At 42.5% G+C, this 26,099-nt stretch overlaps 1 protein-coding gene across 4 annotated transcripts in view; it reads left to right on the top strand.

Moving 5' to 3' along the window:
- Positions 1-26,099, top strand: part of tns2a (tensin 2a) — a gene marked incomplete at its 5' end in the record, with an annotated part of 84,352 nt that overhangs the window by 16,208 nt on the left and 42,045 nt on the right. For 3 of the 4 annotated variants that reach the window (XM_083894623.1, XM_083894621.1, XM_083894624.1), the window contains 8 exons: positions 6,951-7,056; positions 7,203-7,240; positions 20,462-20,500; positions 20,723-20,764; positions 23,293-23,342; positions 23,640-23,823; positions 24,648-24,698; positions 24,811-24,933. In XM_083894623.1, coding sequence (XP_083750749.1) covers positions 6,951-7,056; positions 7,203-7,240; positions 20,462-20,500; positions 20,723-20,764; positions 23,293-23,342; positions 23,640-23,823; positions 24,648-24,698; positions 24,811-24,933 — 633 coding nt within the window. The remainder of the gene's footprint in view (positions 1-6,950; positions 7,057-7,202; positions 7,241-20,461; positions 20,501-20,722; positions 20,765-23,292; positions 23,343-23,639; positions 23,824-24,647; positions 24,699-24,810; positions 24,934-26,099) is intronic. The other variant, XM_083894622.1, reaches the window with a different exon arrangement.

Raw genomic sequence — 26,099 nt, 5'->3', positions numbered from 1 at the left:
ATGTTTACGTTTTGAAATCATGTTTTGGCGTCAGGTGGCGCCACCTACCGCCGTCTACCAATCATTGCGGTCGGTAGAGTCTCAGCTGCTGAGCAACCACGGGTTGCCAGTTACGTCAGAAAAAACGAAACCTAAAAGACCTCTGTGTTTTGAATTTGGGTGTAGTAACCGTTTTTGGCCACATTCTTATATATGGCGCCTTTAACCGATCAAACATCGATGGAAAAATAGTTGGCGTTTAGTTTTTTAAGAGGATCAAATGTATGTATTCTATGTATTGATGGACGTAAGCTCCTCCCCCTTCTTCAGCCACAGGTCACCTCCACTCCCAACTTTCCCCCGTTATTTATTTGAGCGGCGCCACCATGTGGAGTGACGCTTCTTTAGAAGGCCGTCGTTTGTTCTCTTCTGAACATGTTTATCAAGACGAGCCTTAGTTTTCGGCTTAAAACCCAAACTTTATAACTTCGTCACTCTCCCACACCAAAGCCCATAGAGAAAATCACTGATTTTAGCTCACGGTGACACAGGAGCCGCTGGTCCGCTGCTGCCTCGTGTGGTCACTTTATGTCACTGAGGTAAAACTGAATGATGATTTTAAAAAGCCGAAGTCACAACATAACACGTTTCAACTTACTGAATGACTTATTGTGACTTATTAGTGGATGAACAGCTCCTGTGTCTCTGTGATGTTAAAATCGCTGGTTTTCTCTATGGCATTGGTTCTCAAAGTGCGGCCCGGGGGCCAATGGCGGCCCGCAGAAACATTTCTGGCGCCCCGCAATAAATTACAGTTGATAGTTTTAATCCAGGAGCTTCTAAGCTTGTTAAATGTTTATTGGACATTACTGGATACAGACCAATAAGTGTAAACTGTACAACTGTATTTACTATGACATAGTGACACAGTATAGTATGAAGTTTTTGTCAAATTTTGGACCGAAATTTTGTTTGAAAAATAATTGTCAAATTTTGGACGACATAGTATTGTACAACGTTTTTGTCAAATTTTGGAACAAAAACCTTTTCCCCCCAAAATTGTAAAATTTTAACGACATAGTATAGTATGACGTTTTTGTCAAATTGTGGACCAAAAAATGTTTTTCCCAAAAAATTTTCACATTTTGGACAACATAGTATAGTATGTCGGTTTTGTCAAATTTTGGACCGAAATTTTGTTTGAAAAAAAATGTCAAATTTGGACCGGCATGTGTGTCATTTTTGTCAAATTTTGGACCAAATTCTTTTTTTTTTGAAAAAAATTGTCAAATTTGGGACGGCATATATGTCATTTTTGTAAAATTTTGGACCGAAATTTTTTTTCAAATATGGGAACGGCATATATGTCATTTTTGTAAAATTTTGGACAACTTTTTTTTGGGAAAATAATTGTCAAATTTGGGACGACATAGTATTGTACAACGTTTTTGTCAAATTTTGGACCAAAAACCTTTTTCCCCCAAAATTGTAAAATTTTGAACGACATAGTATAGTATGACGTTTTTGTGAAATTGTGGACCAAAAATTTTTTTACCAAAAAATTGTCACATTTTGGACAACATAGTATAGTATGTCGGTTTTGTCAAATTTTGGACGCCTTAGTTATTACAAATGGGATTTCTTTCAGGTTTTTTTCGTTTTTTTTCCCTTTGGCGGCCCTCAGTCCAAAGTTGGGTTCCTAAATTGTCCCTCAGGTATCAAAACTTTGAGAACCCCTGCTCTATGGGGTTTGGTGTGAGGAGAGTGAGCAGGTTACAAACCTTAGTTTCCAGGCGGAAATGATTGTCCTGATTGATTTCTTCCATCGTTTACTGTACACGTGAGCTGATAGAGTGATTTCTAAAAATGACAGTGTGTTGTGTTATCTCTCTGAACGTAGGTTTCAGTGATGAAAACACAATAACACTGTGCTCCACCGCAGTCGAATGTTTTTATATCCCTGACAGCGGTGACGGTAATGACTGTCCTCGGGTTGTTTTTAGAGCTCGTACAGTGAGACTTGGAGCAGCTGTTTTCTGCTGTTAAACCTCCTCCGCTGTGGTTTCCCTCTGCTGGACTCCCCAGGTCGAGTCGAGAGCTGAGGTTTTACATCTAGATATGTTCTTTTCCTGAATTAAACTCAGGATATTTGTCATTCTTGTCCTCTAAGGGTTTGTTTCTTTTTTGGTTATGGCTGCAGGGTGTGGAGCTCAAACCTTTTGTTTGTCGCAGACTTTGTCTTTAAATTCTCTTTCTATAAATGCACACAGTAAAGCATTGGTTCTCAATTGCGGCCCGGGGCCCAATGGCGGCCCGCAGAAACATTTCTGGCGGCCCCCGCAGTGAATTACAGTTGATAGTTTTAATCCAGGAGCGACTAAGCTTGTTAAATGTTTATTGGACATTACTGGATACAGACCAATAAGTGTAAACAAAAATACTGGGTATTTACCTGGTTTCTATATGGTGAATTTTAGTGTATTATTGTGTTATAAGCTGGTAATAAGTAGGTAGCTACAGCCCCCAATTACTAGCTATTTACCCAGTAAATATATGGTAACAGAAATGTGTTACTTGGTATTAACCTAAGCGTTATTATATTAATGCTTAAATTACATTATATTAACGCTTATATTACTTAACGTTAACTGTAGAACTGCAATCTGGTCATTAAAATGATTACAAATGGGATTTATTTCTGTTTTTTTTCCTTTGGCGGCCCTCAGTCCAATGTTGGGTTCCTAAATTGGCCCTCAGGTACCAAAACTTTGAGAACCCCTGCAGTAAAGGGACAGTCCAGGGTTTTGGAGGCGGGGTTTGTGTGAGGTACTGACATGAAAACATGAAAAAATATGGTGTTTTAAAGACGTAAGGAAGTCAAGTCCAGGTGAAGTTTATCATATTTTAAGAATATTTTCATTGTTACGCAATATTTTCAGGCTCAAGCTGAATTTCATAGATGAAACCGTTAAAGGCGCCACATGTAAGAATGTGGCCAAAAACGGTTACTACGTCCAAATTCAAAACACCGAGGTCTTTTAGGTTTCGTTTTTTTCTGGCGTTAACTGGCAACCCGTGGTTGCTCGGCAGCTGAGACTCTTCTGACTGCAAGTAGGTGGCGCCACCTGACGCCAAAACATGATTTCAAAACATAAACGTGATTTGCAGTCTGCAAAATATATTTTTTTTTTTAATGCAAACTATTTTGTCTGTGCTGTTGTTGTTGGTGAGTTACACAGTGCACCTTTAATCGCTGAATCGGTTTTGACGCCTTTTTCATGATCATATCAAGATTTCTGATTGTTTCAGCTTCTTAAATGTGAATATTTTCCTTGTTTCTTTGCTCCACGTAACAAAGAAATCATGAAAACGGAATCATTTTTGGTTTTTACATTCGAGGACGTCGTCATTTCCACGTTTGATCAATGTTTTTTTTTGCATTTTCTGTTATTTTATGGACCAAACGATTAATCGTGAACGTAATCGACAGATTAATCCATTGTGAATATAATCAGTTAGTTGCAGCTCTACCGAATTGACTAAACTTTTCACGTTTCTGCACCAAACCCCATTCATAAAATCACGGATTTTATCCGACTGTGACGACTGAGCTGCTGCTCTTCTGCTGCCATTGTTTGATACGTTTATGTCACGTAGGTGAATCTAAACAAAGATTTTATTCCGTCAACGTAACAAAACAACAACACATGAATTTTAATGCCAAAATCTGAACCCTAACAATTGAACTGCGTAGCGACCGCTCGGCGACGGTTTATCCTCGCGTTCCCTCGTAGCGATGTGAGGTACAGGGCCGTGGCGGCGGCGGCCGTGACTCGTCAGCGTCTGAGCGCTGCCCCCTGTGGTTGCGGCAGCAGAGCGTGGTCTGACCGTTGTGTCTGAGACTGCGTGTTTATCTCTCAGCCCGCTTCACCGCCGCGGTGCAGCTAACGGTAACTGACTGCTGCTGGTAAACACACACACAGATTATTGCACAAGTTCATAGACGACAGTGAGGACGTGAGAGGCCACAAATACCAGAAAGAGTTGAGGAAATCCTTTTTTGACCGGTGTGTGTGTGGTGTGTGTGTGTGTGTGTGTGTGTGTGTCAAAGTCCATGTCTGTCCCGCTTGCTTAATCGGCGCAAATGTCAAACCGAAGCCGGGTAACAGGCGGGAGGAAATATGTGAATAAGTTTTATAAGTTATACAAGAAGACGAGGAGCTTTAAAGCGGACCTAGACAGGAATTTCCAATTAACGCTGTTAATTTTCTAGTTTAAGGCTGTTAAACTAGAAAAGCACTCGGAGAGCGCAGACGTCCGCCGAGGCAGCTCAGCCACAACAACGAAATAGCGATAAAAATAGTGATATCGTCTACAGATCACGGCCAAAATGTAATCACTTGTTCCTGGTCCCATTGCGGAAATCACCCGGAAATTTCATCCAAATCCAAAAGACAGACAGACAAACGGCTTCGCATTAACGTACTTGAACTAGCATTCACTAAGCTAGCTTCTTCCATGACTTTTCCGACTGATAGACGTACGACACAAACGTATTATGTACTTGCATCATAGGCTGATGGTTAATGAATAAATGAGCATGTGATAAAATAAAAATATCTACGATATATCTCTGCGGTACGTGATGATACAACGGCTCCAGTAGCAACACTGCCCCCAGCACTTCCTGTGGCTAGTTCTGGATAGCGCGAGTGTGTGTGTTTGGTCTCGGTTTGTTTGCGCTGCAGTTACAGATGAGCATGAATCGGCCGGTGTGTGATTTACTTTAATTTAACAACGAAAACGCAACGCGTCGACACGTTTTTGAGCAGGTGTAACCTAACAAAGTGGACAGATGTCCCTCTGAACACAGAGAGACAGACAGCTGTCCAAACACTGTCCACGTCCAGAGGACACAGTCAGAGCTGTGTGATCATGGAAAGACTGAAGCAAACATCAGCCCGGGTCTTTGTTAGCGGGGAGGAAAAACACACAAGAGCCTGTGTGTGTGTGTGCGTGCGTACGTGCGTGCGTGCATGCGTGTGTGTTCTTGTACTTGCGGCATACTGAGGACCAGTGAGGGTTTTTAACCAACAAAGTGAGGTCATTTTTACGGAGTGAGGACATTTTGGCCGGTCCTCACTCTGTTTTCATTGAAATCACTTCCTTAGGTTGCTATAACATGTTATACTCAATTTGTCAAAAAAAAAATAAAAATAATTAGGGACGACATAGTATAGTATGACGTTTTTGTCAAATTTTGGACCAAAATGTGTTTGTCCAATTTTGGACCAAATTTTTTTGTCAAATTTTGGACCAAATTTTTTTGTCAAATTTTGGACCAAAAATGTTGGGTCTATTTATTTTTTCAAATTTTGGACGACATAGTATTGTATGACGTTTTTGTCAAATTTTGGACCGAACATTTTGAGTAAATTTTTTTTTTAAATTTTGGACGACATATGACGTTTTTGTCAAATTTTGGACCAAAAATTACAAAAAAAAAAAAAAAAATCGAAAAAGTTATCCAGCCCTTTTTGCTCTGGGGCTCCACCTGCAGACATTTTATGGTGTGTGTGTGTGTGTGTGTGTGTGTGTGTGTGTGTGTGTGTGTGTTTGCCTGGACATAATGAATACATAAAGACCCTTAACCATTAATTAATCTAATCTAATCTAGGTCTTAACCCTGAAAAAAACCTTTAAAGTTGACAAAACGTCCCCACAAAGACAGGTTTTTACACTTTTTTTTGGACCTCACAAAGATTTAAAAGCACACACACACACACACACACTACCATTGTGCATCCCACCATGAAAACACGCCAAGAAGAAATCCTCGTAAATGAACCGTCGTAGTTCTTGTTCAAAGTCACATTTGAACATGATCATGAAAGAGAAATGTGGTTTTCTTTCTTTCTGTCTCTCTTCTTTAAAGGAACACACACACACACACACATACACACATGTGGATTATCATGGGATTAGGGTGTGAACCACAGGGATTATTACATGAAGACAAGTTACACAACCAGAACAGAAGTTTAAGAGGCACAGAGAGTTTCAACCAGAGTTTAACAGGTTTGTGTCGTCAGAGTGTGTGTGTGTGATTCTGAGTGTGTGTGTGTGTGTGTGTAATCCCACAGTTTTACACACTCAGACACACAGCCACGCTAACTCGATATAATCCCAGTTGTGCAGGTCCAGTCTGCAGAGTTCCCACGGCTCCTTGAAATCCATCGAAAGTGCTCGAATTTTGGGCCGGAAAGAAATTGATGAAGTTGATATTAATTAGGAAAATACTAAATAGGTCCTTGAGGGTTTCCAGGGGTCCTTGAAATCCTTGAAAGTTTATGAACAATAATAGACATGGGTCATTGAAAGTGCTTGGATTTAGAGCTGTAACAAGTACTCAATGAAACGATTATCAGTCAAATACTAAACTAATTGTCAACAGTTTTAATCCATTCATTCTGTGTTTTTAAGGAATTAAAACTCCGATTTTTCAGCTTCTTAAATGTGAATATTTTCTCTCTTTTTTTTGCTCCATAAAACAAAGAAATCATTTCAAAGTGAATAGTTTCCAATTAACGCTGTTTTTTTAGTGTGTATCTGCGTCATTACCTTGTTTACGAAGCCCTGAAGGTTCAAAACAAGTTGAGAGTTGAGTCTCAAATCTCGCGGCTGGGAAACGGCGTCAGAAAAGACAGATTTCTATCGGCTCGTTTACAGCAACTAGGAGGTTTTTGAGCATAAAAACAAGTTAATGTATGTAAGTAGACCTCCATAACTAACATATATGTGCAACAGGACCACTCTATGTGAGCTTTAATCTCCACAAAGACTCTTGATGACCTCGTACCTCTCTGTGGATTCTTTTAAGAAAGAGTTGAAAACAGTGTGTGTGTGTGTGTGTGTTTTTATCCGTATATTTATACAAGTGTTTTATAAATATAATCTTTACTTTGTTACAGGCGGGGAAAGGAGAGCCCCACGTCTTCAAGGAGAAGACGTTCAAGAAGAAGCGTCAGTGCAGCGTATGTCGACAGAGCGTGGACCACGTGGGCTCCTTCTGCAGAGGTGAACGTCTCACATATACATATATACATACATACATATACACACACTATATAGAGTGTATTATCAAGTCGCATGATTAAATGAAACGCTCGTGTTTAATTAATAAAATCATTTCTTTTTTTTCTCTCTTCGTTCTCCTGATGAAGTTTGTAAGACGGCCACCCACAGGAAGTGCGAGGTCAAGGTAGGGGGTCAACCTCCGCTCAATACTTCTTAAAATGTCTGAAAGTGATCGTTATTCACTAATGATCATTATCATTAATGATCGTCATTTCACAATAACGATTCTGTGATGATCACTATATCGCGATACAATGATTCTGTGATGATCGATATATTGTAATATGATTCTGTGATGATCAATATTTCACGATAACGATTCTATGATGATCGATATATCACGATAACGATTCTACGATGATCGATATATCCCAATATGATACTGTGATGATCGATATATCCCAATACAATTCTGTGATGATCGATATATATCACAATATGATTCTGTGATGATCAGTATATCGCGATATATCAATTCTGTGATGATCGATATATAACGCAATACGATTCTGTGATGATCGATATATATCACAATATGATTCTGTGATGATCAGTATATCGCGATATATCAATTCTGTGATGATCGATATATATCACAATATGATTCTGTGATGATCAGTATATCGCGATATATCAATTCTGTGATGATCGATATATAACGCAATACGATTCTGTGATGATCAATATATCACGATACATCAATTCTGTGATGATTGATATATCGCAATACGATTTTGTGATGATCGTTATTTCATGATACAACGATTCTGTGATGATCGATATATATCGCACTGTGATGATCGATATATCGCGATACAAAGATTCTGTGATGATCGATATATAACGCAATACGATTCTGTGATGATCAATATATCGCGATAACGATTCTGTGATGATCGATATATCGCGATACAGCGATTCTGTGATGATCGATGAACGCGTCAGTACCATCTGCGTCATGCTAATCGCGGGTAAACAATCCATCAGATCGTGTGCGCTGGCAGCGCTGAGCTGTTTGCGCTCAGTCGCTAAGACGTCGCCTGCTTCCTCTCTGAGTGTAATCGGAATCAGAATTCCCCGATGCTAACGTGACGCCATGCTAGCGTGAGTCTGCGCCGCTTTACTGGAAGACAGGATGTGCAATCAAGTACAGATAAACGGAGCGGAAAGAGGGGGGAGGCTGCAGGGATGAGAGGAAGAGCAGCAGAACGTCAGGACAGTCGTGGCTTTATTTTTAGCAAAGAAAGTGGATTTTCAGATGAAAGCGTCTGCTCTGTGTTTACTGAAGCCGTTTCCCTTCAGGCCCAGTATTTACAGATCCTTATCTGCCCGACATCCTTATTGCTGCAGAGTAATGTCATTTATCCCGACTCTGAAACCCCTTACTTTTCATGAACGTGAAGATATGACGTCTTTTCGAGTTTGTTCTCTGCATTTTCTCACTCTTGGGCGACGTTTTCTAACAGGAAAGTGAAGTTTAGTAACGCGGCTCACTCTCCTGCACCAAAGTGGAGTTTGATGCGTGATGAAGTTAAGACGCCGCTGTGGTCTGCAAACGATAAAGCAAAAACAAAACATACAGTAGGAAGTTCGGAATAATAGAATAATGTGACTGTAGTTCATGTTAGCATTACAGCTAACCCCACACACACACACACACACACACACACACACACACACACACACACACACTTCCTGTCAAAGGGATTTACCGCCTGTGGTCGCAGTGATGAGTCTCTTCAGTATCAGTATCGTGAGCTGCTGCTAAAACATGTTTTAGATTGTTGTTGTTCTATGAAAGTATTGATTTAAACGGGGTTTCCCGTAAGCCACGCCCCTTTATGGTGTGCAGGGATCTGGGTGACATCAGTCATGAGTTAGAGCTTCTGTGGCCTCGAGCCCAGACCTCTGGTTTCCTCTGGTTTCCTCTGCTGTAGAGTCCACGCTGGTGTCGTCAGCGTCTGACCCGCTGTTTCACACCTTTTGACCTAAATCACAACATAAATCGTAAAAAAAAATTCATGGCGACCTACTGTAGTTTATAACTTTTAAAGTCTTGGACTCGCAGGTGTCTGAAATAATAATCATCATAAATCACCGCAGCCTTTTAGCGTGATTTAGATCACGGCCGCGAGGGAACTCCCCGTGTCTTCACCACCCTCTGAATTTTTACATTTCCTCTGGACGACTCTGGCTGAAACCTGAAACTAAACCTAAGCTGGATTATTCCAACATCCTGCAGACGGGGGGGGGGATTTTAGGGACCTGTTTAGCCTCCGAAAATCCTGACTCTCATCGTGAATGACAATCAAGGGGAAACGATGACACAAATCTGACACGTTTTTCTTTGTGACTCCAGACTCCGTCGTTTTCTTTGTGGGTGTCGTCCTGGCCAGCCTTGTACTGTAGCTCCGCCCCCTCTTTGTTCCACGATCATCACACGCAACAAATTTCATGGCTTACATTTGTTCATTTTCGGCCACATCTTGACACATTTTCCATCACCGTCAACATTCCGTCAACCAGTGATGTCCAAAGACTGGGTCGGGGTCCACAGATGGGTCATGGGAGATATTTTTTGGGTCCCCAAAAAGTTTTTTTTCCAACGTTTTGGTCAAGATTTATGCTTGTTGTTTCCATCCTGGAATGGTAAAACCATGGGTCAGGCTTGCGTTTCGTCGTCAACGAGTGAGACGCGGCGGACAACAAAGGAGGACGCCCAGCAGCTCTTTTTTCCTGCTCTATTTGTGGCAACAAGACGTCAAAAGTTGTACGAAAAAAGTAAAGAAACACCGATCGCAAGGGAGTTACGTTTTTTTTTTACGTCTCTGTCGTTACCGCTCTCTGATTGGCTCCACCCTGAGGAGGCTAAAGCCCAATTTATGCTTCCGCGTAAAGCGCTCTACGTAGGTTACGGAGACCCCTCTACGTCGCCGGAGAGCCTCTGCGTCGCATATTAAAGTAAAGTATCCGTCACTCCGTCAAGGGACAACGGAGACGACAAAGGCCTGTGATTGGTCCTCGGGACAGGCCGAGATAACGCTGCTCTGCGCCGGCTCACAGTGCGCACCGAGCGTCCACAGAGGCGGAGCTGATCGCCGCCGACAACGTCGCTGCCAAACTATAAATACGTCGTATCTTAACACACACAGCACATGTTTAGACTCTAAATGGCTAATTTATCGCCTCAAATGATCTTATAACTGCGTTCCGTGACACAAAAAAGTATTTATTTCAGGTGAGAAACGGCCACTGTTTCAATGTTATTCAGCTGCAACGACAACAACGACTAACCCTAACCCTAACGGACGCCATCGCTCGCTGTAGCCAAAAGCACAACAACCTTGTGTAGCGTAGCGACCCCTACTGATCTGATGGGTCTCCGGGGTTACGCAGTCGGAGAAGTATAATGTGGCCTGAAGGGTGAAGGCTTTGTTTAGACCGTGCAACTGAGTGGAAGTTAATGCAGAGTCCTCAGAAGAATAGCTGTGCAAACCCTGTGTGTGTGTGTGTGTGTTGGGGCTGGGTCTGTCTTTAATTTAACAGGAAAACACAGTTTTGGATATCTGCGCTAGCGGTGGATTTTAAATATCCACGCCCACGCCGCTGCAGGACGTGACTCACAGATCTGACTGATATCCAGCGCTCGGCTGTGTTTACTTAACACCAGATTTTCATTTAGACGACGGCGGCCGTTTGTGAAGAATCTGGAAATCCAGAAATGACCTGAGGGACCGGAGTCAGTGTCACTCCATCAAACGCTGAAGCTCTCTGGAAATCCTGATACGGATCAGAGTGTGAAGAACATCTGCTTACAGCTGTGACTCACGGTCTATTCCCGTCTGTATCTCTTTCATCTCACGTCCCGTCACTTCAATGACTCCGCCCCCGCCCCCCACGCCCCGGGTCTTGATGCCGTGATGAAAAAAACCCCCTCAGACAGACTTTGAGTGCAGCGTCGTCGTGTTTGCGAGCTGTGGTTGACGCACAAACGTAGACGAGGCAAACGGCTGACGCAGCACAAAGAACCGTCTGAAGAATGGAAATACATTTGTAAAAATACATGAAAAACAACGTTCAATGATGCAAATATAGAGTGTGTGTGTGTGTGTGTGTGTGTGTGTGTGTGTGTGTGTGTGTGTGTGTGTGTGTGTGTGTAACCAGATAAATGACAGACAGATATGCAGCCCGGCCTCAGACAGAAGGTCTGTGACGACGCCTCATGTTTGTCGCTTCACATTCTTGATCTCGACCACCGTCATGAGCGCCTATGTCTCCCTGCGTTGTTCATTTATTTATTTGTTTATTTATATATATTTATACAACTTTATTTTTTTCCAGATTCAAGTTTTTTGACTTGAGACGAGGCATAAATTGATTGAAACGACGTCACGATCTTGACCTCTGAAAAGGAAAGCGCTCCCAGTGTGATGAAAACACACCTTTTTGTGCTTGTAGCCTTTGTAGCTCCACGTTAGCTCCTCCCACTAACCTGAAGCTGCCCTAGTAAACCCCGCCCACTTCTCTGAAATCGCCGGTGTGGAAACATTTTTGTGTTCCCCGTGAGTTTTGGACATTATTTCAAAAAAGATGTCACATTATCGCAATCTAGCTATGTCACGTTGCACGTAGCGGCGATGGCTAAGCGTGGGCAAAGTCTTTATAACTTTATAAAGTCGCAGTGAATATCACGATAATATGGCAAACTGCCGCATAAATCCACGTCCAAGACCGGGATCTAGCGGTTGAAATGTTTATAAATCAAGTAAGAAGTAGAAGCTAATGTTCCCGTTTCTGCAACCATCTCAGGAATGTCGCCCCCTGGTGGCCGTTAACCAGTAAACCCGTAAAAAGGCTTCATCCAGTCTAGGGTTGGAACCAAATGTCGAGACAAGATGTAAAAAAAACGTGACTTCTCAAAAACATGTTGATGTTTCTCCAGGCAGAAGTTCAGAGGCGTGGCCTGACAGGCAGGCTCTCTATTATTGGACGACACCAGCTGTCAATCACGCTCATGTTGGCTTGATCTCCACAAGATTGACATAGAACCTCATTTTTGACATCCGTGCAGTTCTTACTTCCTGTTTAGCTTAAACCAACAAACCAGACGATGACGACGACGTCCATTTCTGGTTGGACTTTTACTCTGAAAGGATAGATTATCATTTTTCAGCTTGTACCTGAGGAAACTGCACACGTCTTTCATTCAAACGAGTTCTTTCTGCCATCAGCCAGTCGCCCCCAGCAAGTCAATGGTTACCTGCTAGCATTAGCATTAGCATTCTAGCATTAGAAACACTCATACCGACTCCACAGTGCACCCGAGGCAAATCAATTGTAACGGCAGACTATCGATGTACATATCTGTGTTGATAGAATGTTTGAAATAAAACCAACCTTGCAATTTGAAGGATTTATGTCTCAGCAGCAGCAGCAGCAGCGCGTCATACTTCCTGTTAGCTATAGCAGCGGCGGACTGATTCCGCTGCTGCTGAGAAAGTAGTCCCTCAAAAATGAATGCGATGCGAGGTTAGTTTTGTTTCAAAGAATGCTAATGCTAATGCTAGCAGGTAACCATTGACTTGCGCTAGCCGTAGCACCAGCGAACTCGGCAAACTACAAGAACTGAATGAAATCTCTTGAAAACGTCTCCAGACGTCTCCGTCACACCGGCTGAGTTGGAAAATTCCGAACTAAACCAACAAACCAGACGACGACGACGTCCATTTCTGGTTGGACTTTTATTTTGAAAGGACAGATGACATTGTTGAGCTTGTACCTGCACACATGTATGTATGGTTTGGTGCACTGTTGACGCTCAGCTCCAGAACAGGGATTTATTTACCTCCCACCAGAGTCGTTAGCGTCCCACCACGGAGAAACCATGTGACCCGTGTGACCCGTGTGACCCGGGATATCTGCAGCCTCCCTCTCAGCTGCTTCAGCCAAACACACACAGACACTTTTCTCTCCTTTTCGGGTCAAAATCAAGTGTGGGAACAAAGAGACGGACGAGTGAAGAGAGGGGGAAAAATGTTTGAAATGAAAGCAAACAGATCCAGGCTTTGTTCCTCTGGACTTATGGTGGATCGACGTGTTTCAGCCTCACCGTGTTGTTTTTGCTTAGTCGGGACCTGGACGTGGTCTTTGACTCTTTCAGGGTTTTCTCATGAAGTTCACCTTGCGGTGATTAAGAGGCTTTAGCCGTGCGGTTAGACGACCGAGCTCTGAGGGTAACGCTCAGCAGGTCTGCAGGTCCGTGTGGAACAGAGACGCCGTCGAATCGAATCGTTGGGGATTTAGTGCCAAACGCATAAAATAGGCTTCTGATCATGAATGAATGAATGAATGAATGAATGTCCGTCTGTGGTCTCATGACGTCACACTTCTCTGTTAAGGCCTTAAGGCGAGGCATCAAAGGCAGAGCTGATCACGGAGCAGATGCAGTTTGACCACGAGCTCCACGTCGGTCACCGCTAACATCTGTTCATTGTGTCCGGTTTCAAGCAAGTTTGTGTGTCTGTCTGTGACAGGCGTATCTCGCTGACCGTTAGTCGGATTGCCCCGAGGCTTTGGATATGGGTTGAGCGTGACCCCATGGTGTGCATCCTTGATTTTCACATTTTTTGGAGGAATTTTAATTTTCACTGATTTAACATGCTGCTACCAGGCAGGCAGCCAGGGGCTCATCAGCAAAAAAAAAAAGTGTCTCGGAATGACTTGAAATTTACCATCATAATAGTCGGCATCGCCCTGAACAAGGACCAGTTGAAAATATTTCCAAACCTCTTAAGGAATAATTTTAAAGGTCACATAGAGTGGTCCTGTTGCACATATATGTGAGTTATGGAGGTCTACTTACATATATTAAGTTGTTTTTATGGTCAAAATCCTCCTAGTTGATGTAAACGAGCCGATTGAAATCTGTCCTTTTCGAAGCGCTTGTCAGTCGCGCTATTTTTAGCCATAAATCTCGCCCGAGAAGACAGAGTGTGTTGTGATTGGCCAGCCAGCGTAGAGCCTTCCCACCTGTGTTGTGATTGGCCAGGTATCTGGAAGTGATCTATCACGTCAGCTCTCAGAAGCGCAGCTCCCCCTCTGGAGCGGTGGATGCACTGCTACTCATTATCAAAACATTGTTTTAACAGTGTTTAAAAATGGCTTCTTCACGACTCCCCGCCGCAGTCCCTTTATGACTTTAAACCGGAGTCAGACCCAGAGTCAGAAGACACTGTTGCTCGTGAAACACCTCCACAACGGACGTTATTCTTCTTCTGCGGTTCAATGTACGCAACCGGATGTGCCCGGACTAGTGCCCGGAGCAGGACGATCGGTTGTTCAGGAGAACCGCTGCTTACGTAACGTTAACGGGATTTTCAGAGATCTCGTTGAGCCCCGAGATTACAATAAAACACAACTTTCTCAGCAATGACTAAACTGTTTGTTTCGAACCGTCAGGCTTCATAAACAAGGTAATGACGCAGATACACACTAAAAAAACCAGCGATAATAGAAACTTCCGGTCTAGTTCCGCTTTAATACATTTTTGAAATTTTGAAAATTATCCATTCGCCCTGATGCACTTTGACAGTGAGATGACTTTCTTCTCAAAAACAAAAAGTATCTCAGAATGACTTGAAATTTACCATCATAATAGTCGGCATCGCCCTGAACAAGGATCTGTTGAAAATATTTGCAAAGCTCTTAAGGAATAATTTTAATGAATTTTTGAAATTTTGAGTTTCCCGTCAGAGAGTGTTGTCTAACAGGCGAAGATGAAGCCACAAACACACTCTGAAGTGAGTATGTTGTGTCCCTGCTGACGGGATTAAATATCACAATCACTCCAGATTATTTTTAGTTTTCCTGTGTCTAACGGGAGTTTGATATTGACATGTGAGTCATACGTGGACTCTGTAAACAACACAGAGGAATGCGCCGATAAGCAGCAACAGCTTAGAAATGTCTGTCACGTCCTGAATCGCTCTCTCACACACACACACACACACACACACAGTAATAACATACCAGAGCTGCAGCCTCAGCCCACACTGACTCCTCTCAGATTCTACAGCTGTTACGTCTCGTGTTGAGAACACAGAGCTGTCGCTATTCCCTGAGTTAGCTTCTTTCTTTCTTTCTTTCTTTCTTTCTTTCTTTCTTTCTTTCTTTCTTTCTTTCTTTCTTTCTTTCTTTCTTTCTTTGATGCCTCAACACACCACATGGACCTTTACCCCAGAGGAAGGAGCTGTAACTGTTCAATGATGCTGATGTTAACGTATTTATACAGAAATGTAATTCAAACACAGCGGCAGATTGAAGTTGCACACAGCACCTCGTCTGGCCAGTAGGGGGCGCTCATGTGGGGAAAAAAAAAAAGTTCCAGTGCTTAGTCGCTCTGACTATACGAGGTTAGAAATTACATCGGAATATTCCATTTTTTGTGATGATATTTGACAGATTTTCAAAATAAAAGTGTTCTCAATAGAGAGTCAAATTAATCTGCTAATATTTACACAAACATGCAGAACAAACTCATCAGGACTTAACAATAAGTGGAGTTTGACCTCTGTGATGAAGAGAAACTAGAGGTCGAATTTTTTATGTTTTATATACTGACAAATATAGAACCATAAAAATACAACAATGAAAATAATGAAGCGGTTAAATGTAAACAAGACCCCAGAAAACTTCAAAAAGGTGACTTTTAGCAACTTTCTGACAACAAAAATGTGTCATTTGTTAAAAAAATAATTTTTTTAAATTGGCCAAATAATAATCCGCGAAATATTTAAAAGAAAAAAAAACAAAAAACATATTGACTTAATGGTTAAATTAAAAGTATAAGAAGTAGAACATGGTGCATTTCCATCATCATATCATCGTTTTCCTCTTCTTTTTTGGTCTTCATTGTGTCCGGTTGCAGAATCTTCTTCTTCGTCACGACTCGTACGTCAATATTTAAATCCATTTAGAAAGTTCCAGCTGAAACGAACTCTTAAAATCGAATCAAATCTGCGATATGTGAAGCTTATGTTTGTTGATTTATCGTTGGACAAACCGGAAATCACACATCGTTCTTTTTTGTTCGCTAATTCCATCGCTGAAACGCTGAGTCAACAGTTTCTAATGATTCTTTTCCTGTTTCCTGTTCGTTTTCCCTCGCTGTTACTTAAAATACGTGGACTGAACCAACGCAGGTGTTTAACAGACGTAACACGAGTCTTTGTCATTGTTTTTGTTTCCTAAAAGTCTTTGAAGTTCACACTTCACGTCTCCAGGACGAGTCTGAACAAGCGTCGCTCGTCGCGGCTCTTTTGTCTTTTTCAAGGATATTCGCTTACGTTATATTTGGATCAAAGTCACGACCTCTCCGGGTTTAAGAGTTCCTCGTTCAAGGCCGCGGAGAAGAAGAAGAAGAAGAAGAATAAAAACAAGAGAAGGAGAAGCCGTCGAGAAGAAAAACAGGAAGGAGTATTTTTAGGGACCGATTAGAAGACGAGACGGACGAGAGGAAACGACGGAAGCGAGGACGGACGAGGAGAAGACGAAGGAGGTGAAAGAGAAAATATCAAAACATCTGAGTAGACGAGGAAAAAGGAGGGAGTGGACGTGGAAGAACGCGGACGGAGGGCAGAAGAATGAAGGGATGAAGAGATGGGTGGAGGTCTGTTGGCAGGAAGTTTGTGCGTAAGCGTTGGCCCGAGGAGACGGAATCTGGTGTTTGTTCTGCCCTCGGCAGGAGGAGAGAAGGAGGAGGAGGAGGAGGAGAGGAAGAGGAGGAGGTGAAGAGGGAAAAGGTCAGAGAAAAGAAAGGAACAATGACCGAGCGCCAAAGTGTCAGGACAGAGTCACGCTGTGTTCAGGAAAAGGCTTGAACTCGTCCAACAAGTGGAAACATGGACGAGTCCACTCCACTGTGGATGAATCCACTCACTTTTTCCATGTTTTCTCTGAGCTGAAGTTCACTCTTTTTACTGATGGAGTTTTTTTCCACAAATTCCAGCAGATTTTATAATGAGATGTTTGGCTTTTCTCTGACTGTAAACGCAAGGATGGGATTAAACCCAGAGTCGACACAGAAACTGAGATTTTAACTTCGATATCGGACAGATTAACGTGTACAATGCAGTACAAAAGTTGGTCAATAAATATATTAAAACATGGATTAGGATTAGGATTAAGTTTAGGTAAAGTTAAGTACACATTTTCTAGATGAATCGTTTGGTCCATAAAATGTTAAAAAACGTAGATCAGTGTTTGTTAAACCTGGAAATGACAATGCTGGTCACGTGACGTCTGCAGGTCGCGTGACGTCAGGACGTAGCTTGACGTCTGCAGGTTGTGCGGTGTCTGCAGGTTGTGTGACATCTCTGCAGGTCGCGTCACGTCAGCAGGTGTCAGACCTGCTCACTTCACTGGACATGCATATGTGACGTGAGCAGCTGGCGTGACGTCTGCAGGTGGTGTGACGTCTGCAGGTCGCGTCACGTCTACAGGTCACGTCACGTCAGCAGGTCAGGTCGCGTGACGTTTGCGGGTAGTGTCACATGAGCAGGTCGAGTGACGTGAGCAGGTCACATCTGCAGGTCGCGTGACGTGAGCAGGTCGCGTGACGTGAGCAGGTCGCGTGGCATTAGCAGGTCGCGTGACGTCTGCAGGTCGCGTGGCATTAGCAGGTCGCGTGACGTCTGCAGGTCTCGTCATGTCTGCAGGTCGCGTGACGTCAGCAGGTCGCGTGACGTCAGCAGGCGGCGTCACGTCCGCATGTCGCATCACTTCAGCAGGTCGCGTGACGTTTGCGGGTAGCGTCACGTGAGCAGGTCGAGTGACGTGAGCAGGTCACGTGAGCAGGTCGCGTGACGTGAGCAGGTCGCGTGATGTCAGCAGGTGGCGTCACGTCAGCAGGTCGTGCCACGTCAGCAGGCGAATCACGTCAGCAGGTGGCGTGACACCTGCAGGTGGCGTGAAAAATGTTTATTTGGGGGGAACATTAATAATTATTTTTATTTTCTTGTCATGTTCATGTTGAAAATGTGTATTTTTTTCGAAAAGTTTTCTTCAAAATTTTTGAAAAATACTTTTAAAAAAAATTTTCAATACTTTTTTCAAAAAACTTTGCATAAACTTTGCAAAAAAAAATTTTGGGGGGGAAATTAACAATTCTTTGTCTTCTCTTGTCATGTTCATACTTCTCAGTCCACCATTTAAGCTACAGTAGATAAATAATGATTCGGTAAAAAGAGAATGTACAAATACGAGACCGAGCAGCTGTCGACACATTAACAGTTATGTCAAATAAAACGATGATCGCTCTCTCACAGTGGAAATAAATGTGTGTTTTTGTCCTCGATGACGAGCCAAAGACTTTAGAGTTTGACTGAGACTCAGAGAAGGAAGTGATTTCTCATTCTGACACTTTTGGAAGGAAACAAACATGGATTCTCTCACACAGAAACACTGAGACCTCGTCCTCTTGGACCTCTGATATCTCCAATGTTCTCCTCAAATCTGTTTACAGCTAGTTTTTGTTTGACTGAACACGACACAAGTCTGGATTTAGCTCATTATCTGTTCCTTTGCCTTCCTGTTGATGTCTGTGCTTCTGTGGACACACACACACACACACACACACACACACACACACACACACACACACATTCTTGTACAGCATGAAAAACCCCCTTACCCTCAGACCAAGTCTTAACCCTCAAAAAGCCATTTAAAGTTGAACAACAGCCAGAATGTCCTATTGTTCCCGTTGAAATTGTTATTTTTCTCCGATATAGCGCTCATTTTTGAGGGCGTTAACGCGCATAAAAACTCTTGAAATTTGGTACGGAGGTCAGGTCGGTGAAAAATGCGATAGTGGAACAGGGCACGAACCGGTTCGTAGCCCCAGGACTCTATAGCGCCCCCCCGGAAGTCAGGTCATGGTCAGAAAAAAGTTGTCGGATCGGGACGATATTTGGTGAGTTTGTATTTGGGGATTTTTGGGGAATTTTTGAGTCGTACACAGTTGTTCCGATTTCCGAACTTGGTACACTTGTTGCTTTCATGATTCCAAAAAAAATTCCAATTTACTTCCATGAGCTCCGCCCACCCAGAAGTCGGCCATTTTGGAAAAACAACCGAACACTAAAACCAGTTTATTTTGAGGCTATAAAAACAAAATGTCCTGACAAAGATAGGTTAGCACCAGTTTTGTACCTCACAAAGATATAAACACTCGCACACACACACACACACTTCCCTTATGTGCACAATGTCACAAACACAAGTCCTTGCCCTTTTCCTGTATCCAAACAAACAGTCCAAAAAAAGGGCCATGAGGAGGAGGAGCTTCTCGTGCACATGCGTGTGTGTGTTCACGTCTTACATAAGCATGACTTTGCCCCCCCCCCTCAACAGAGCTGCTGCTTCCTTTGGTCACAGTCTGTTGACCTGTAGGTCTGTAACAAACATGGGAATGGGATGTGTCACTCTGTTTCTGTCTCAGCGCATTTTTTTTTCCAAAAAAGTGTTGTTGTTTTTTCAAACATATTTTACTTTCAAAAAATGTTTTTTCACACAGTTTTTCAAAAATACTTAAAAAATAATTAAATATATAAATAAAAATACCTTTTTTGAAAAAAAGAAGGTTGGAAAAAAAACAGAGAAAACTTTGACTTTTTGGAAGAAAAAATATTGTTTTGAAAAAAAAAATACTTTTTTGGGAAAAACATTTTTGGGAAAAAAACAAAAAAAAATGTTTAAAATACTTTTTGGAAAAAAAACAGTAAAATAAAACTTTTTTGGAAGAAAAAAAATATTGTTTGGAAAAATATACAAAAAAAAACCCAGAAAAAACTTTGAAAAAAATTGGGTTTTTGAAAAAACATGACTACGCTTCACCTGTGGACGCTGTGTTTAGTTTGGACTTAAAGCTGCAGTATGACGTTTTTAAATTGTTAAAACAGTCAGTTCACACATCATTAAGACAGACACGAAGAAATGCAACCAAGAAAAGTTTCACAAGCAAATTCATCTGCTCAAAAACAGCTGGTGCATACACACAAATGCTCCCTCAGTCAGGTCTGATAGTTTTGCTTCACTCTCTTACCGTTGTTCAGATTTGTCAGTCGATCCTGAAGTTTGTAAAGGTCTCAAAAACACCGTGGGAACGCTGTCACTCCATCGCTCCTTATAATATGTTATTATTTTCTGAGGAAACATTTGTTTTTAATCTCCTCTAAGTGCTGACCTTTGACCTTTTGCCTCTGTCCTGCAGCTAAAGGCGGATGTTTGTGTGTTTGTGTGTTTGTGTGGACTCTCTTACTCAGACTTGGCTCTTGTGTTTTTCTAGGTGACCTCTGCATGCATCCCAGCGCCTTCCAATGATCTGGTGAGTTTATTTCGTAGAAAACCACCGCCTCGGCACAGCGAGAAGCCGCTCGGTTTCCTGGAGCAGAAAATAAGAGGGTTGATGTTTATCCATTAGAGAGTCTGTTTGTTTAATTAACTCTCCTTTCCTTCCTCTGTTTCCCCCTCCTCCCCTCGCCTCCTTACAACCTTCTCCCTTTGCCCCACTTCCTCTCTGCTGTCACCGCTCCTTCCTCACGTCCAGCAGCGTCGAGGGACGGCGCCTTCTCGACACACACAACACCTGGTGAGCACACTTTCACCTCCGCTCGTCCGTCCTCCGTCTTTTTCCTCAAACGTCCCTGGAGTCACCATGTCTGTCTGTCTGTGAGTCGCGCTCGTTTCCAGACGTACCAGTGAGAAAAAAAACACATGTTCGCTGAACTTGATTTAGCGCATGCTAAACAAACCCTTGTGCCAGACGCGAGTCTCTGTCAGAATTTAAAAAACGACTGCGATGTTCATTCACGTGTGTCACAAATCCTGGAGTTCCACGACGTGGAAAGTGCTCCACAAAGAGTTCTTCCACTGGAGAATAAGCAAGAATAAGGACGAGATTTTCAATAACGGCGTTCAACGTTAACGAAGATTAGCGCATGTGGCTAACGGAAAAAAGAGGCGCGTGACGTCATGTTTACGTTTTTAAGGAGTCCACCGCTTACCATTTAGCGGCGTTAGCGGCGTTAGCTTCTTTGGAGCCTGTTAGCATGACGCGTTTCCATGGCAACTGACCGGAAAAAAAGACGTGCGTGACGTCATGTTTACGTGACTCCCGATTGTTAAAATGAGTCGCAGGCCAGGCACCGTTTACCAGTTCGCTTTGTTAGCTCCTTTAGCACCCGTTAGCGCACCTACAGTCGAACTGGAGCAGTTTGTTCACGCATGACGCGTTTCCATGGCTACTGACCGGAAAAAAGACGCGCGTGACGTCATGTTTACGTGACTCCCGATTGTTAAAATGAGTCGCAGTCCAGGCACCGTTTACCAGTTTGCTTTGTTAGCTCCTTTAGCGCCCGTTAGCACACCTACAGTCGAACTGGAGCAGTTTGTTCACGCATGATGCGTTTCCATGGCGACTGACCGGAAAAAGATGCGTGTGACGTCATATTTACGTTTTTTCATGTTTACGTGCCGGCACCGTAGTCCAGGCACCATTTACCAGTTAGCTCCGTTAGCGGCGTTACCTCCTTTAGCAACCGTTAGCGCACCTACAGTCGAAGTGGAGCAGTTTGTTCACGACTGACACGTTTCCATGGCGACTGACCGGAAAAAGACAAGTGTGACGTCATGTTTACGTTTTTACGGGGTCCAGACACCGTTTACCAGTTAGCTGCGTGTCTTTTTCCGGTCAGTCGTCATGGAAACAGCAGTTAACGGTTAAAGCCGTGTTTCCGCAAAGTAGAACAGTTGACTTTGGAAACCAGACCCTACCGTTCCATTCTTTGGCACCCTTCCCTTGGAGCACCAGTGTAAAATGGTACGGTCAGGGTGGCGCTAGCCCATCATGCTACGTACGTAGCCATCAGACACAGTTTACCAAGTAAAAATCGAGGCTCAAACCTGACTCAGGGTTTAACCAAACTGAACTGTACCATGAAGGGAACACAGTGTTTTAGAAGAAGCTCTTTCTGGACTCACGTTCTTTTGGTTCCAGATGCCGTTTGGATGAGATATTCGTAGAAGCAAGTCAAAGAAAACTCTTTTTGTCCAAACAAATCAATTTTTGGGTCGGGGAAGATTTTTGTCGTTGGCCAAAACCTGGTCCCTGCCAGACACGTCTGCAGCATGGATTCAAACCAGATTCACCCAGGCCCTAATTCTGAGCCATTATCTGCTGGAAGCTTTCCTGTCTTTATTTGGAGTCGTTAATGCAAGATTAACCTTTTACGTAGTCATGGAAAAAACCTGTCGTCGATGTCGTCTCTGAAGTGCAACTCCCAGGGTTCCCACAGGTCCTTGAAATCATTGAAAATCGGCTTAAACAGACACGGGTCCTTGAAAGTTCTTGAATGTTGTGCAGTAAAGAAGTGAAGATGACATTTAGGTAAATGTCTCTCATGGTGGTTACGACACCACCTACTGTTTCATGCCCTGCGTTGCTTGATGTACGTAGACCAGGGGTTCTCAAAGTTTTGATACCTGAGGGCCAATTTAGGAACCCAACATTTGACTGAGGGCAGCCAAAGGAAAAAGTAAAAAGAAAAAAACTGAAAGAAATCCCATTTGTAATAACTGTCGTCCAAAATCTTACAATTTTTTTTTTTTTAATTTTTGGTCCCAAATTTGACAAATATTACATACTATACTATGTCGTCCCAAATTTGACAATTTTTTTCAAAAAAAAATTTTGGTCCAAATTTTTACAAAAACGACGTACTATACTATGTCGTCCAAAATGTGACAATTTTTTTGAAAAAAAAAAAATTTGCTCAAAAATTTGACAAAAACGTCATACTATGTCGTAAAAAAATTTGCAATTTTTGGGGGAAAAAGTTTTTGGTCCAAAATTTGACAAAAAGTTGACGACGTGATGTCTGGGAAATGAAAATTCCAAGATCACCGACTTTGACCAAGATCCAGAGGACGATCACTTGTCCAGACGCAGAGTAATAAAAGTGGACGCCATCATCAAGTTGCCCTCCCATCTTAAGCTGTGTCAGCACATTCTGTCCTTTCTGAGGGAATAGGTCCTGGAAGAGTCCTTGAAATGTCCTTTCTTGCGTGTCTCATTGTGTTTTTATTGATGTTATTGTTGTTGTTCTTCTTCTTCCACAGGGTTCCACCAAGTCTCTGACCTACACCAAACAGAGGAGCACTCTGCCAAGGTAAAGGAACTCTTCTGCTCTTTGTTTCCGCCTCCTCGCACTTGTTCCTCAGACCGATGGTCGCCTCTCCGTTATTCCTTTTTCCACAAGGTTTAGCGTCAGCCGTCTGGAGAAAGTTGGCTCCTGATCCGAGCTAACGTCACACTCCGTCTCCAGTTTCCTCTGCTCTCTTTTCCCCCTTCTTTCTCCACAGTGTGGAGTAATATGAAGGACCACGATCGCGTTGAGTTGACCATAAACCAGCTCACAGTCTGACCTGTGTTGACCTTTGACCCTTTGCTCCCCCCCTCCTCTCAGGAGCTTCAGCGTGGACCGTGTGATGGAGCGAGTGATGGAGCGTCACTACGACTTCGACCTGACCTACATCACCGAGCGGATCATCTCCGTCTTCTTCCCGCCGAAGCTGGAGGAGCAGAGATACCGGCTCAACCTGAAGGAGGTGGCGGCCATGCTCACGTCCAAACATCAGGACAAGTTTCTGGTGAGGGAGCTTTAATGAGCCGAGGATGAAGCTTTCAAACAAGCGTTTGTGTTTCTACGTCTGATTCTGCACAACAAGGAAGCTTGAGCTTCATGGAGCAGCTGTGAGATGCTTTCAAGGACCCTCGTAAATGTCTTTTCTTCGGGCACGGTCCACAGTGTTTTTGTGCTTAATCCAAAAGGGTTCTTCTACCAGGGCTGAGGTTCTACCTGGATCCATTTGCTTCTGAAAAACCCTTTGCAGAAGAAAGGGTTTTTCAAGGATTCTTCAAGGGTTCCAGTAAGAACCATTTTGATCCAGAGAACCCTTTAAAACCCCTTTCTTGAATAAAGGGCTTTAAAAGGGTTCTTGGTGGAACCTCTATAAAAAGGTTCTACCTGGAACCATTTGCTTCTGAAAAACCCTTTCTTCTGGAAAGGGTTCTTGGTAACACTCATAGTTCCAGTAAGAACCATTTTGATCCAGAAAACCCTTTAAAACCCCTTTCCTGAATAACGGGTTTTAAAAGGGTTACAGGTGGAACCTTTATAAAAAGGTTCTACCTGGAGCCAGAAAGGGTTCTCCTATGAGGACAAGCCGAAGAACCTAATATGGTTCTACTTAGCACTTTTATTTCTAAGAGTATAGCTACAAGATGCATTCAGGGAACCTTGTAAATTCATAGTACTTCCATGGTGTCCACAGCATGTTGTGCTTAGAGGTGCAGTTATGAGATGCATTCAGGGAACCTCGTCATAAACCAGATGTTTTCAATGCAATCATTGATAAAACATTGTGTAGTTTTTATTTTAATCTCCTTAATATTGTTATCTTTTCTTTTCCAGCTCTTGAATCTCTCCGAGCGACGCCACGACATCTCCAAAATAAATCCAAAGGTAGAACCTTTTTTTCTCATCGCACAGAATCCATTTCGTATTTTCGTTGTTGTCCCTAACGTTAATCTCCTCGTGTGATCATGTGATGTCTTTAACTCCGTCCGACCACCAGGTTCATGACTTCGGCTGGCCTGACCTCCACGCCCCTCCCCTGGATAAGATCTGTGCCATATGCAAGGCCGTGGAGACGTGGCTGATCTCTGACCCGCAGCACGTGGTGGTCCTGCACTGCAAGGTCAGAGTTCACGGCTTTAACCTGAGCAGATCTGAGAGCAGATCATGAGTTAAGCTCTGTACTGAGTCAGCTGTAGTGACCTCCTGGGAAACAGGTCCCACACCTTTCACCCATTCATACGCTGCAGTCAGAGCCTCACATTAGCATGTAGCCTAGCATAGCTAGGACCCACAAGATGAATAACAATAACCTACGATGAAGCCGTAGAAGATGAATGTTTGTGATCTCCCTGCACCAAACCCCATAGAGAAAATCATCGATTTTATATCACAGAACACAGGAGTTATAATCCACTGCTGCCTCCAAGACATTTGAATTAGGAAAATCAAATGTCTTATTTTTATAGATCTGTGTTTCAAACCCTTTTGTTTGATTCACTTCAATGATACAAAGTCACCAGCAGAGGCAGCAGACGTGCAGGAGCTCCTATGTCCCTGTGCGGTTTAAAACGCTGATTTTCTCTATGGACTTTGGTGTGAAAACTTGTTTAAGATGATGCTGCAAACATGTTCTGACCATATCTGACATTTTACGTGCTAAGCCACGGGTTCTCAAAGTTTTGATACCTGAGGGCCAATTTAGGAACCCAACATTGGACTGAGGGCCGCCAAAGAAAAAAAAAAAAAAAAAACTGAAAGAAATCCCATTTGTAATAATTATGTCATCCAAAATTTTACCTTTTTTTTTTTTACATTTTCGGTCCAAAATTTGACAAAAACGACGTACTATACTACGTTATCCTAAATGTGACATTTCTTTTGAAAAAAAGATTTTGCTCAAAAATTTGACAAAAACGTCCTACTATACTATGTCGTTCAAAATTTTACAATTTTTGGGGGAATAGTTTTTGGTCCAAAATTTGACAAAAATGTTGTACTATACCTATGTCGTCCCAAATTTTACCGGTTTTTTTTCAAAAATAAATTGGTCCAAAATTTTACAAAAATTGCATACTATACTGTCGTCCCAAATTTGACAATTTTTTTCAAAAAAAAATTCGGTCCAAAATTTGACAAAAACCTCATAATATACTATGTTGTCCAAAATGTGTAATTTTCTTTCAAAAAAAAATTTTGCTCAAAAATTTGACAAAAACTATGTAGTACTATATAGTACTACATATAGTATACATACTATACTATGTCGTTAAAATTTTTAAAATTTTT

This window comes from Microchirus variegatus, assembly GCF_963457635.1.
Source record: "Microchirus variegatus genome assembly, chromosome: 9".
Classification (NCBI taxonomy): Eukaryota; Metazoa; Chordata; class Actinopteri; order Pleuronectiformes; family Soleidae; genus Microchirus; species Microchirus variegatus.
This window is presented reverse-complemented; position numbering and strand designations above follow the sequence as displayed.